Below are 14,016 nucleotides of genomic sequence, written 5' to 3'. Positions count from 1 at the left end.
TTTATTAGAAAACAAGATGTGATGGAATGACAAGAACCACATAATACAGACTTTGTTCTTCATTAAATGTAAACAATAACATGTCATTTTAGAAGAATGCGCCTATGTAATAGTACTGCATGAGGTTCAGCATTTCAAAGCACCAATCCTCCAGGAATGCTTTCCAGACACCAGCAATGCACCATCAAATCTAGCAGGCACAGCAGATAGAGTCTGACACTCTGGTCCTAAAGCAAGCCCACAGTGGTGAAACCACATTACAAAGCACTGATCCAGGATGAACTCACTCTACCCAGTTCAGAAAATACAAAGTGTTCTGTGAAGCAGCAGGCTTCACCCTCCATCAGCTATCGTGGTGTGTAGATGGCTGATCTCCCATCAGAAGGGCTGTGAAGCACTCTCCTGCACGTGGCACCCATCAGCTGGGCACAGCTCAGGAAAAGCAACCCACTGCTCCCACATCAAGCAGACCGTCCCTGTCTGAAAGGAGGAGCAGGGGCAGCACAGATCTGCCATTACCGTGGGTGCACTGATGGAAGCTCCGACACAGCGACAAACTTCAATAGGAAAGTCAGAAGGAAAACCAAGGCAGAGGCACGGAAATCATACTGAGTGCTGAGAAGTGAACATATAGGCAGTTTCTAGAGCTAGAGCAACCTGAAATCGGCCAAAGACTTGCAGTTGTGTCAGAAGTATTCAGCCATCCCTCCTCCCCTTGCCCACCATAGCTCCCAGGAAAGGGTGCAGGCAGCTCCCTGTGCCAAGCATTTGCTGACAGCCCTGCTCACACTGGGAGGAGCAGCTCTGTCATCACAAAGTTATACAGAGCTGCTCATCCAAAGGGCCTCTTCCTTCACTGGTCCAGAGCAAAACAAACAGAAGAGGGTGCAGGTCTGAGGTGGGGCTGCAAATAGTTGAGCTCAGAGAATAGGGGAGGAGGACAGATTGCAGGCATGAGCCATGCTAATTCAGAATATAAAGAAAATAGAGAAAAACAGTAAAAAAAGGCAATTGTGACTGGAAGGAAGGACCAGTGGATGCAGGATGTTCGATTCTTATTTCTCCCTCTTAAAGCATCTGCTGTAGCATCACCATACCAGAGGTCTCAGGCCACTGTGCTTGATGGCTGTGGTGGTGCTGGTGCTTCCAGCTGTTCGTTACTGTGTTTCCGTATGACTAACCCCAGCCGAACAGCAAAGATGAAACAAGTCAGTGCCAGCAGTACCACTGGAAAAGATACAAAGAAATAGGTTAGCATGTGAGAGAACAGCAGCACTTCTTGCATTTTCTAGCTCCCCAGACAGCAGGCATTCAGGGAAAGGGCCAGAGCAAACCCAAAGGCCTCTGTCCAGGAGCCATTACACCCCGTTAACGTCAAGGGGTTGCTGTGGGGCAAGGCAAAGGGTTCATTTTGACTGATAACCAGTAACATGCCCAATGCTTCCAGGTCAAGGCAGGACTAGAAGGGGGAGATCTTATGGGCATGGGCATAAAAGCACATGACATTAACAAAACAGTCCAAGAATAGTTGAACTATATAAAGAATCAGGCACCAGTTCGGGAAAAGCACATTCTTGTCCTACCAGCCAAACAAGCTGAACCACTAAGAATTAAAGTTTGCTGGTATAAAGGCAGGAGAAGCACCTACTGCAGGAACAGAGCTGTCTGCCAGAGCTTACACGCCTCCACGTTGCAGATGGCCAAATCACTAGGGCAGGCATCAATGGACTCGTGGCTTTGGCAGACAAGCTCTGCTCAGTCCTGCTGGGTGCTTCTAGGCAACTCCTGACTCCCAGCTGCACACCCTGCCCATACAGCAGAAGGGGAACACGTATCAAGGTGGCTGCGATGCTGGCAGTGCAAGCCCAGGAACTGGCTTCAGCCACTGGGAGGACTGAAGGGTAGCAATATGCACCCTTCTGCTGATCCAGTGGTGGGAATGGGAATCTTGAATTGCTTCAGCAAGACAGGGTTTGCACACCTCCGTCTCTTTCATGCCAGCATATAACTACTCATAATGACATAGCTTTTGCCATGCTGTTGGCTGTACAGCATGCGTACAGCTTAAGCCTTTTTACAATGTATGACTACATCCAGCTCAGCTACAGTGGCCTACAGCAACCAAATAACCCTGGCCAAACTTGTCAAGGCTAGCCTGGGCTCTGCATAGGAGGGAGCATGTGCAGGGCTTTGCACTGTAGAATTCAGATATAGCTCCTCCTTGGGTCAGAAATTAAAGCACTGCTCCATAATCACAAGTGATACAAAGCAAGAAAAGCCCACAGGCTTCAACCCAGCCCTGTCTTCCACATACCTGCCTTGTGTCAGAGGGCAGAGAGCTACCAGCAGAGGACCAAAAGCTCACAGGGCTGGCAAGCTTCTCTGGGACAGCACAAATGGATGATCACAGGGCAAATTTATTGCACGGGGAAGCGAACAGGAGGCAACACCAGGTTTGATTCCAACCCCGAGGTTCACAGGCAATAATTTCAATCGCAAAGGGAAGCACCCCGCTCCACTCTCTAGTTTACAAGATGAAATACCTTCTAATAAGTCACTATGTTCTGTTGGGATTTTTTGTTCATTTCTTTCTGCCTCTAATATAAACAGGAGAGCTCTGGAAATGTCTACTGGACTTCTTTCGGACTGCTTCCAACACTTATGAAAGACTCACCTATAAAAATGCCGTTGGTGGTTGGGGAGGAGGCTGAGAAGTCCTTGCACATGCTGCCAGTCAGAGCTATTATGACCACTGGGTAGATCGTGAGGTTATAACGGACGTATTTATCAAGAAAGAAGTTTTCCTGACAAAACCTTGTGGAGAAAAAAAAAAAAATGACCACGCTGTATGTTTGTTTTGTTGGATTTTTTTCCCCATAAAAAGCTTAAGATAAGAGTCAGATTAAGAATGCTTTCTTCCAGGCATGGACTAGAGTCCAAAGTTATTTGTTTACTAAAATTCATAAGAAGATTATTAAAAAATTATCTAGAGTAAACATAGGGAAAAATAAACCCATGTTAGATGCAAGTTGTCCGCAAGCGGAGGGGTATAAGAGAGAATCTTAAATTCAACACGTAAAAAAACCTCTTGGCTTCTTCCAAGAAGCTGCATGGCCATGGAAAATGGATTTTTTTTGCCCAGCGTAATATCTCACAGAATATACTACGGCAAGACAACAGAATCAAAGTTGGTTTTTAGTGGAAGTTTTTGTTCTTTGAGAGGGACAGACGGTCCAATCTGTTTGTAATACGTTAGAGGTAGAAGAGCTCTTCTAGGCCCAGTGCGAATTCAGGAGGTTGCTCACCACATGATGAGAATGAGAGCAAGGATGCTCAGAGAGGCAGTGGTTGCTGTCTCGTTGGACACATCCCACTTGTAGATCAACACAACGGCAAAGTTCAGCAGAGTGGCAATGGTGGTCCATGTGGCGTAGAGCGCCAGCCCATTCTGCACCTGCCAGACAGTACAGCAAGAGGACATGAGGGAGGACGGGGAACACTACTTCCAATTCCCTTTGTCTTGCTTGCATCTCATGAACAGAAATGCAAGGGTGGACAGAATAGCGCCCATCCCCAGTTTGTGTCAAGAGACAGAGACATTTCCAGCAGGAACTTTTTACACATGGACGCCCAGCTTTGCAGCTCCACTGACAACCCTCCCAGCTCCTTGGACATGCTTCTTCAGCTGACCCATTTCTCCCTGAGCAATACCAGTGACAAGCGGAAGAACCAAGAAGCACACAACAGCAGCCAGGGGAAGGACTGCAGCATGAGGTTTGCTGGATGGGGCAGGAAGGGTCTAGGGCAGCAGATCTGAGCCAGGTCACAGGGTGGAACTGAGAAGTGATGGAGCATGGCTGTCTTCTCTCTCTGCAGTTTGCTGAGCATGAACACCCACTCTCTTCAAAGAGAACAGAAAACTTACTTTCCTCTAGAATTTGCTAAAACTCTAGAAAGGTAGCTGCATTTGAAACCCTGAACAACACGCACTTCCCCTTATGTAAGAAATATGTAACGTTTGGTTGCCAGATACAGGGGACATCTCTATTAGCTACGATGACAGAAGTCACCCTTCACAATGGCAGTTCCCCGCTTCTTCCTCTGCAAAAAAAATACTCCTCTCCCTACCACACACTTCAGAGGACACTTCACTGAAAGCTTCACTCTGTAGCAGCTGGAGAAGTGAGGGGGATATAACTGCTCCATTTCTTTCCTGTGATGACCGATAGGAAACTGAGGAGCAATTAAGCCTTTGTACACCTGCAAGTTAAAGCCAGTGCAGAAATGTTCGCTCACCTCTCTCCTGCCATTGAATCTTTAATTCCTGGAACCTTCAGCACTGCACAGTTTTTTAAGCACTTACTAACAGTACAGTTTCCTAAATGCCACCTACTAGGATCCGGATGAGCCAGAGATCAGCTTGGTGACCCTTCATGAACCACGTGGAATGGATACTCAAGGCTCTGTGTGAGATGAAGAGAGCAGCACCTGTAGTAAAAGTGAGGGCTGCCAGCAACAGCAGGGCTGGGAGGAGGTATCTAGGACAAAAAACACACAGCATACAATGCATTTTTTCAGTGGTGTCACAATGCCTTAATTCATAGCTTTAGTGTTTGGCCTTCACTGAATTTAAGTTAATCAAGCCTTTAATAAAGGTAATCACTATGTGTAGGCCTTATTTTGACATACTGTTTTACTCCTAATCATTAAGTTATTATTTCCTCACTGCAGCTGATTTCTTCATCTCTTGACAGTGGTGCTATTATAAGCCCTTCATGCCAGCATGATGATGAAAACAATCCAAGGCAATGAGCTTAACTGTATTTATGAAAGCTGTCATAGCTCTCGTCCTACCTGTGGGACAAAATACTGAAGAACAGCAATTGTGAAGAAAGATAAAACTTCAATTACCCATCTACATATTGGACAAGATGAAAAATATTGCAAAAATGCAAAATGTTTATAAAGGGTAGCTTTTGGGCAGGCCTTGGCAAAAGTTTCACTAGTGGGGCAGTCCCAACATAGGGTTAGAAAGCTGCTGTAACAAAAACATGGCTTACTCTCTGTCCCATAGAAACAGCCATCCAACATTGAGGCCATTATTCAGAATCCACGCCACATAAAAAGGTATTGGCAGAAAGTCTGGCTTCATGTAGACACATCCAAGTTCGTTTCTGTATGGAAAGAGAAGGTACCCCATCAGAACCCTCCACAAGCACTTCTTTTTCCACAGCTCCCTGACAACAGACCACAGGCACACAGGCAGCCCCTTGTTCTGATGGCAGTCCCGCAGAAACAGATTTGTGCCCACTGCTGCCTGCACACGCTGCAGAGCCCACATGGCCCCCCAGCATGGTCAGGAGCAGGGACAGGTGGGATAGGGAAAAAGAAAATGCACCTGGATTGCAATAAGAGCATATTTTATGGTGGTAGAATAGAGGCCATCAAGAACTTCTCCTTCAGAAGCCTGCTTTGTAACTCTGGTGGCCCAATTTTCCTTATAGCATTTTTTTTTTCAGCACTTCATATGCTGAAATTCAGCAGCATCACCTGCACCTGACAGCACTGAATGCAGCTCCCAGCCAGGCAACAGGCCTCTTACGCTGAGTATCTGGAGAGTGGGAAACATGACAAACATTTTGGTGGAAGCAGCATTCCTTCCAAGAGGGCAGTGGGCAGCCTAAGCAGACAGCTTCCATTTGAGGCAGTCCAGTGCTTGTCTTTGCCATTAATACATTAATTTTGCAATCTAGTTATCTGATTTTTTTTAAAAAGGTAACTGAAATACATATATAAAATGCCATCACATGGACATATATCACCTCCTACGTGAGCCATTAACAGAAATGGAACATTTAGCTCTACCAACATAGGCAATCAGTGTAACAAATATTCACTGCAAGAATTTAAAGATGGAAAAGGCAATTTTCCTTTAAAAAAAAAATAAAGCCAATAAGTTGATTCTACCTACTCCTACCCTTCCATCTAAATGCTCACTATCTTTATCTAGATATTCTGGAACTCAGTGATCCTTGGGGTCCCTTCCAACCCAAGCCAGCCTCCTCATCTTGTCACCTTACCTCTAGGGCTTCAGGTTGAAAAATTTCTCATACTGTGAAAGATTTTAGGCAGTGTTCTCTCTGATATATGAGTGTGTTCATCCTCTTACCCATACCTTTCATCCTTGCTCATGCATCCACTTCCCAGCCTCAGTTCTCACCATTCCACGCAACTGCCACTTTCCTTTCCTCTTAATGAATAATAATAAAATTTTAAAAAAATCTAAAGACTGTTTCTGCCAGCTTCTATTGTCTCCTTTTCCACAAGGATGTGAAAAAGGATGTTCCCAGCCAGTACTTGAGAAAATATTTTTTTTTTATTTTGAAAAAATGAAAAATAACTACAAATGAAATGACAGTCTCTACAAAGTAGCTGCTGGATAACTGTCAGATCACATGAACCAGTAGAAGCCAGCCCTCACAGAACTGTTTACTTGCTTTGTGTGGACAGATTACCAAGTAGTCCATACAGACCTCCAAACTGCTTCTATGTTTTGGATGCTGAACCTAAAACAAGGTCCAGAGCTTCAGCGTGTCAAGCCAAGAAGAATAGCAGTGGTTTTGCACTAACCAGAAACCCCAGAAAGGGAGTAACAGACTGTGCTGCAGAAGGGAAGTGCCACCCCCCACCATTTGTGCCATGGGCAGGGAAAGTACCTCCGACAGATCCCTGACAGCGCATACAGGAGCCACGCGAGCTGCCAGGCATAGATGACATTCCAGATGAGGAAAGTCCAGCCGGCCGGGGTGAAGTCAGTGCTGTACTTCTCCGAGATGTTGCCAGGGGTTGTCCGGAACAGACCTGGTGGTGAACGTTATTGCAGGCTAATGTGTTATTACATACTAAGGATGGGCAAAGACTTGATTTTCTCAACCTGCAATCTTCCTCAAGGCTTAGCCCACACACTCCTCAATAGATCCAAGAGAGATGAGAGGATGCCCCGGTTGAAAACAAACCGCATGCTGCAATTGGCTTCCCTTTAAAAACCCATTACAGGATCACTATCCCTTTTGGGAAACACTGAGCACCTTTCTCTTGTGCAGAACCAGAAAAGCCAGTTGCATGAAAAATCCAGAGAGAAGCACAGCACCTATTTCCGGCAGACTGAGCTCCACAGCATGCAAACCAAGCACCATCCTCTATAAACCCACAGCACCAGGACCTGGAAAGCTTCTACCAGAGATACAAGTGCAGCATTTGTAAAAACAGACCTTCACCAAGAGATAGATCCAGACCATTTGCTCTGATTTCAAGGGACTGGAAGAGGCTCTGATGGCTTAGAGAAGTGAAACTGATCTAAGGCATCAGAAAGCGATGCAATGCACAGGACTCATCTCTCTGAACAAAGACTATTTGCTTGCATTACCTTTGAAAAGCCCAGTGGCATTTCCAGCATTCATTATCACCATGACTGTGAAAGAAGCCAGGGATAGCAACATCACAAAAATCTTCAGCTTGGGCATAGAGTCCATTTTTATCCTGAAAAAAATTTGGAGATTTTGTTTGGATATAACAATGCATGCTTCATTTTGTTCTCTGATTCAGAGTTTGTTTTAGAACAAGAAATGATGCTGTAACTTTCCCAGTTTTAGCTGCTGACTTCTGTTGGTGGCATTTTCACTTCTTCTCACAGCAGTGTTCAAGAACCATGGAGATGTGGCACTGAGGGACATGGTCAGTGGGCATGGTGGGGATGGGTTGGTGGTTGGACATGATGATCTTAGTGGTCTTTTCCAACCTTAGTGGCTCTATATGAATTACCTACTCATCAACTGGCTATAAAAACAATTCAAATGTTATAGCAGGCCTTAGGAACTTCATAGATTGTAAATTCTATGTACTACATCTTTCAAGGTTTGTAAGTAGTGACTCGAGCTCTCCCAAGTGATCTCCATTAGTTATATCAAGGAAAAGTTCCATGCCACTTGCAAAACTATGTGTACACGCACCCACAGTATGGGCAATAGCTTTATTTCCCCTCACAGCCCAGCACTTGAGCAGCCTTTTCTACACAGAGACACTTCAGTGCCTCCTAGGGTTGGCAGAAATAACAATGGAGCCATTCCCAGCTGCTCAGCATCTAACTCACAAATTCCAGTTCCCACTTCAGTGGATGGCTTTACAGTTCTGGGCTTTCTTTGTGGGTTAGCTGCATCCAGATACAGCAAAAGGAAGCGGGAGAGGAAATTTAGTGGGAGACAGTTCTCTGCTAAATCCACGCATGCTTTTCCTACCAGTTCCATCTAAACAGAAAATAGGCCAGTCATTTTCATTAAAATCTTACGCTGCAGAGCTCACTTAACTCAGGAAATCAAATCCAGATGAGATTTATGCCAGACAAACCCCCAAACAACTCATTGTCTTTAACAGAATTATGCTGAACACGCAAATTCTGAGAAGAAAAACCCATTTGTAGTACCAACTATATGTTTTCTGACTCAGGAAAACCTAATGTGCAGATTTCTGAAAGCTCGGAAAATGTAGTAGAGGTAATAACACTGCATGCTTGCCCTAACCTCTATTTTTTTCCCTTGAACGTTGATTGTCGGACACCGAGCCAGTATACAGGGCTGGATGGCCCTTCCATCTCACTGCCTGGCCAAGTCTGCATACTCCTGACAGTTCTGTAATTGAATTTGGCACCACATTTCTTTTTTATTAGCATATTTGGGAGAGACTTGATTACACGGCTTCAGAGAAACGTGTGCTTGCTTACGGAAGTCTAGGAGGAAAGCGTTATTTTAACACCAGTCCATAGTTTCACTGCCCATCTCTCACCTCCTGCCTCCCTCTAATGTATGGCTGGCAATGACCAGCCACAAATGCCCTTTAGAAGGATCAGAAACATTACTCACGACGATCCGCTCAGCGCAGAGTGTTTTGGCAGTGCCTTACTGCTGCAGCTCAGCCACCACGGGTGCTGGGGTCTCCGCTGCTCGAGCCTATCTACAGAGGTTTCACAGCACTTCCAGCAGAGTGGTACCGGTGCGTTATTTTCAAAAATCACAGTGGTTAGGAATGCTTTCTGTGAGTTGCAGCCTCCGACTGGCTGCAGCTTCCTGAAAGCAAACGCTTATGCAAGAGAAATACAATTACTTAACAAGGGCCTTTTATAACAGCCCAAGCAATGCACGTTGCAAACTGGATGACAGACAGAAGCTAATGAGCGCCTGCGCTCGGTGTCCTGCTCTGTGCTTCCACAAGGGAGAAATAAAAACATCAGGGCTCAAAAAAAAAAAAAAAAAAATTACACTCTTGGGAGGGAGGGAGCAGGAATACATGCAGGGGTGGCTGAAAGAAAACATACAAAAACAGCCTGGAGTTGGGTTCTAAGAAACTGAACATATAACTTGTAGCAAGGCCTGGATCCACTGAAGGAGCAGCAAGCTCAGCTCCTGCCCAGACTCAGCACTCAGGGAGCATTCTGCAGTGCTAAGCATTGTATATACGTGAATAATTTCTCTTGCACCTCAAGCATGTATAGTACTCCTGTCTTTTTAGATTTTAAATTTACTCCATGCAGATATTGGTTTAAGGCATATTGCAAACAAAAATGTATGTGAGCAAACACAGAAAAGGCTCCCACTGCAGCCAGTTCCCCAGGAACAGAGCGAGCTGTGCTGGCCAATTCACCTCTACTTGCATCTCCATCTCCTACAGGGCTGCAGTCACCTCACATCCCCTTTTCTCCCTGTTGCCAACTGAAGATGTGCTTCACTATCTGAACACCATTTCTCTTGTGCGACTATAGCATCTACCAAGCAGGCAGTTCAGCAGTAGATTCCCCAGTACCAACTTTAAGGGCAATGAGTAAAGTAACCCCTAGCATTGAGGTACACATTCTCACTCATTTAGAGGCAATATCATCGGGTATACAATGAATCCTGCTTGGGATTCCTTGTTTTTTTTTTTGGGTGGCAGGGGAAAAATAAACACAAGAATATGGGCGTGCATGGAGTTAGCTTTGGGAAAGACCAGGCATCCAGCCAGCGCTGCTACCCTACGTTATCAGTGTAGGTCTGAGGTCCACCCTCTGAAGGTATTCTGATGATGAAACCAGCAGCTTCGGTATGATTCAATTCAGAGAATACACACTGATCAGAAAAGCATATGTTACGTATATACACACACTTCTACTCATCAGATAGACCAAATCACCCCAGCATGATGTCAGGCAATCCGTTTTCATCCAGTGAACAGTTGGAGTTCTATACAACACAGTCAACTTTACCTTACACGTGTTGCTAAGGTGCAGCTGATCAGTTAGATTCGTATTAATATGAATCCAGGACAACTTCCATGTGTGGAATTTGCTGTCCCATGTTCCTGTTGGTTACTACATAATGCATTTACTGAGTTTCAGTGACAGATGGAAGTGGTGCCATCATAGCAGTAGCCTTGTCCTCCTGCCACAGTAAGCAAGGCACAAACTACAGACCCATATTCTGGGTTTCGAAGAGTTATTTCTCTAGAAGAAATTGCAATACAGGTCTTGGATAAAATATTCAGAGTTATTCTGTCATGCCGCTCTACAGATATCCCCCAAAGTATGTTTTTAAAGTGCAGAGGAATGTGCTTAATGTTTATAAATGCATGAGTTAAAACTGAACAACTGCTGCTTCACCAGGCTGCACAGCATTCCCAGAAGAGGGAATTCTCAGTACAGCTGCAGCTCTAAGGTACCACACTACCAGACTCAAAGCAAGCCTTTACAGAAAGGCTTTACCTTCCTGGTGTAGCTTCACTGGGAGATCTGTTAGAGCTCCTCTTTCCACCTGGGTTTCAACTGATAATCCCTGTCAGACTCTGGAGGAAGAGGGATATTGTCAGGCAAGTGTGATAAATGCCATTACACACGCACCAGCTAAGAAAGAGCTGTTCACACACATACTTACAGACAGAAGGAAGCATGGTTGGACTAGATGTGATGGCCTCAAGTTGCACCAGGGGAGGTTCAGGTTGGATATTAGGAATAAATTTTTCTCTGAAAGAGTGGTGAGGCACTGGGACAGGCTGCCTAGGGAGGTGGTGGAGTCACTGTCCCTGGAGGCATCCAAGAACCGTGGAGATGCGGCACTGAGGGACGTGGTTTTGTGGGCAAATATTGGTGGTAGGTGAAATTCCAGTTCATGTGGAATGGTTGCAACGGGACCGCACTCAGCTGTCACTCCCCCACGCACTAGAAACGCATGTAAGCATTTACAGGGCACAGAGCAGGCACAAGCAGATTTGGCATTGGATTTAATGCCCTGCTGACAAGAGGAAGTTCCCTTTTAAACATGAATACTCCTGCTAGCAGCTGAAATAAAATGTGATGAGCACAGACAGCCCAAGTCCCAGTGCAGAGCACAGAAAGAGGGAGCGAATCACTTCCTAACTACAAGTACCACTGCAGAGGCCCTGTCCTGAAAATAACCTCATTTTGCATTGTGGAGGAATTGAGACAAGTTCATTTTTGGGCAGCTCACCCACTTAATGCCACACAATGTCATTAGCAGGGAGCTCCAGAAAGCAAAGCACCAGACAAGCCACTTAGCAGGCACTTTTCCTCACCACAAAGACTAATGTTATCTAGGACAGGGGTATTTATCTCTTATCAGGAGATCAGCCCAATGATTGAATAAAGCCAGTGCCAGGAGAGCAGTTCCATTCGCTTCCAGCCAAGCGACTCAGAATAAACCAGCCTATGGGAAGCTCACAACACAAAAGTGCCTTTTGTCCCCATCAACAGTGAAAGGTTTAAATCTCAGATGCATTCAGCTCACTCCCACCCCAGTTTAATCTTTACAGCCGACTTGCTTTCAATCCAGACTTTTCCAAACTTTCTTGCCAACCCAGAAGTCCTATTTCGAAGTAATTTTTAGGGCAAGTTCTGCAAATATTGAGAACCAAATATACTAATCTTCTAGCAACAGCTCAAACATCCTAATCCCACCATGGGTTAATCTGGGTGTCTCCAGTGGCAGGGATTAGCCCTTCTGTAATGCTGGAAGGGACCGGATTTGACTGTGTGCACCAGGATGGGCACACTGTGAAGAGGATCTGCGTTAGTAACCCCCTTTGGGTACTTTAAGAAGGAAAATCATCTGCTTTTTATTACTGCAGAATGCAGCAGATCCACCCATCGGCAGCAGGGCACCTCGGCAGACTGGGGGAAGTAAGAACAAGCAAGCAACGGGCCTCTTACGCCAACTATCTAGAGAGCAGGGAACATGACAAACATCTTGGTGGAAGCAGCATGCCTTCCAAGAGGGCAGTGGGCAGCCTCAACAGACAGCTTCTATTTGTGGCAGTCCAGTGCTTGACTTCGCCAGTAATACTCCTTCCAAATAGTAGTTTTGCAACCTAGTTATCTGAATCTTTTTTGAAAGACAACAGAAATACACATATAAAATGCCATCACGTGGATATATTCCACCTCCTACATGAACCATTAGCAGAACTGGAACATTTAGTTCTACCACCATAGGCAACCAGCATGACAAAAATTCACTGCAAGACTTGAGAGTGGGGAAAGGCAGTTTTTCCTTAAACAAATAAAAAATAAAGCTAGTAAGTTGATTCTATCTACTCCCACCCTTCCATTCAAATACTCACAGGCATCTCTTCGAAGTGGTCTGGCCAGGATCGCTTTAGTACAGCAAGAAGCACATAAGACAGCACCATCACACTCACTGCATTTCCTAGGCTGCTCCTGACTGGGAACTCCCGACTGATTTCTTGAGGTCTCTTTTATAGACTTTCACAGCAGATACTGTGCTGTAGTGCCTGTCTTGCCCCACCCCTCAAATTCTTGGGTCTACTTGTCCTTATCTGGATGTTTCACAGCTCCAGCTCCTCCTCATCTTGTCACCTTACCTCTAGAGTTTCAGGTTGCTCTTTGTTCTGTCACTTGTGGGAAACATGGAGTGCTCTGCAGCAATCAATACATGCCCCTCCCATGTTTTTCTTGTCTTCAGTCATGTATTTCGACTTACACCAATATCAGTATTTCTATTAAAAACCTCAGCACAAAACACATTTTGACCATATGAGACACTGACAAAGCCAATGCATTCTGAAAGCTGTTGGCTTTCTGTGTACCAGGGTGGGGGAAAAAAAATCTTGCCCACACACTACACAGCTTTTGGCTGCCCCAGTGCAGGGGTTGGAAGATTCCTGTGGCAAGTTTTAGACAGCGGTCCCTCGGACCAGTGTTCTTACATCTATACCACTACGTGAGTCCATTTACCCTCTTTCCCATCTCCCTAATCCTTTCACATCCATCTTCTCCCCCATGTCACTTCTCATCATTCCATACAACAACCACATCTCCTTCCTTCTAATAAAAATAAAATAAAAATAATAATAAAACAGGCCTCCGTTTCCCAGCTTCTATTTTCTTTACATTATTTTTCAGCCTTGCTTATTCAGCCTCCTTTTTCATTCCCTATTATTCTGCTTCCACTTCATATACTCCAAAACAGCCTCACCTTTTCAGCCTTGATATTCAACCTCCATTTTTCAGCCTCTTTATACACTTTTGAATTTTCAGCCTACAAAACCAGCCTTTATTTTTCATCTTCTAAAAACAGACATTATTTTTCACCCTCCGCTCTTCAGCCTTCATTCTTAAGCCTCCGTTCTGCCTCCATTCTTCTGCCTTCAAAAGCGTTCTCAATTTTTCATTCTCCAAAGACAGGGTCCATTCTTAAGCCCCTGTAACACAATGGAAAGTGCCGCAATAACAGCAGAGCAGCAAAGACCCAAGCTGCAGCAAGTGAGGATCTGCTCAAATACAACAGCTGAAGACACAGAAATAAAGGAAAGAAAATTCTTACCTTCAGAAGGCCTCATGTAAGCAGGGATCTTCAGCAAGATCCCCTTGCCTCCACTGCCAGCCCTTAAATGAGGTCTGGGAAGGGCCACTTCCTACCTTCCAGTCACTCAGGTGCACTGCATGCAGCTTAGCTCCCC

At 45.1% G+C, this 14,016-nt stretch overlaps 1 protein-coding gene across 12 annotated transcripts in view; it reads right to left on the bottom strand.

Moving 5' to 3' along the window:
- The window catches only part of LOC110395440, a 79,422-nt gene that overhangs the window by 15,444 nt on the left and 49,962 nt on the right, over nt 1–14,016 (bottom strand). For all 12 annotated transcript variants that reach the window (XM_021389832.1, XM_021389835.1, XM_021389833.1 and 9 more), the window contains 7 exons: nt 7,427–7,539; nt 6,717–6,861; nt 5,061–5,174; nt 4,394–4,538; nt 3,306–3,454; nt 2,675–2,814; nt 1,098–1,227 (listed from right to left, as the gene is read on the bottom strand). In XM_021389832.1, coding sequence (XP_021245507.1) covers nt 1,106–1,227; nt 2,675–2,814; nt 3,306–3,454; nt 4,394–4,538; nt 5,061–5,174; nt 6,717–6,861; nt 7,427–7,539 — 928 coding nt within the window. In that variant the 3' untranslated portion in view covers nt 1,098–1,105. The remainder of the gene's footprint in view (nt 1–1,097; nt 1,228–2,674; nt 2,815–3,305; nt 3,455–4,393; nt 4,539–5,060; nt 5,175–6,716; nt 6,862–7,426; nt 7,540–14,016) is intronic.

Source organism: Numida meleagris, chromosome 3, assembly GCF_002078875.1.
Source record: "Numida meleagris isolate 19003 breed g44 Domestic line chromosome 3, NumMel1.0, whole genome shotgun sequence".
Classification (NCBI taxonomy): domain Eukaryota; kingdom Metazoa; phylum Chordata; class Aves; order Galliformes; family Numididae; genus Numida; species Numida meleagris.
Note: the sequence above shows the minus strand (reverse complement) of the source record. Positions and strands in the feature narration are given on the sequence as shown.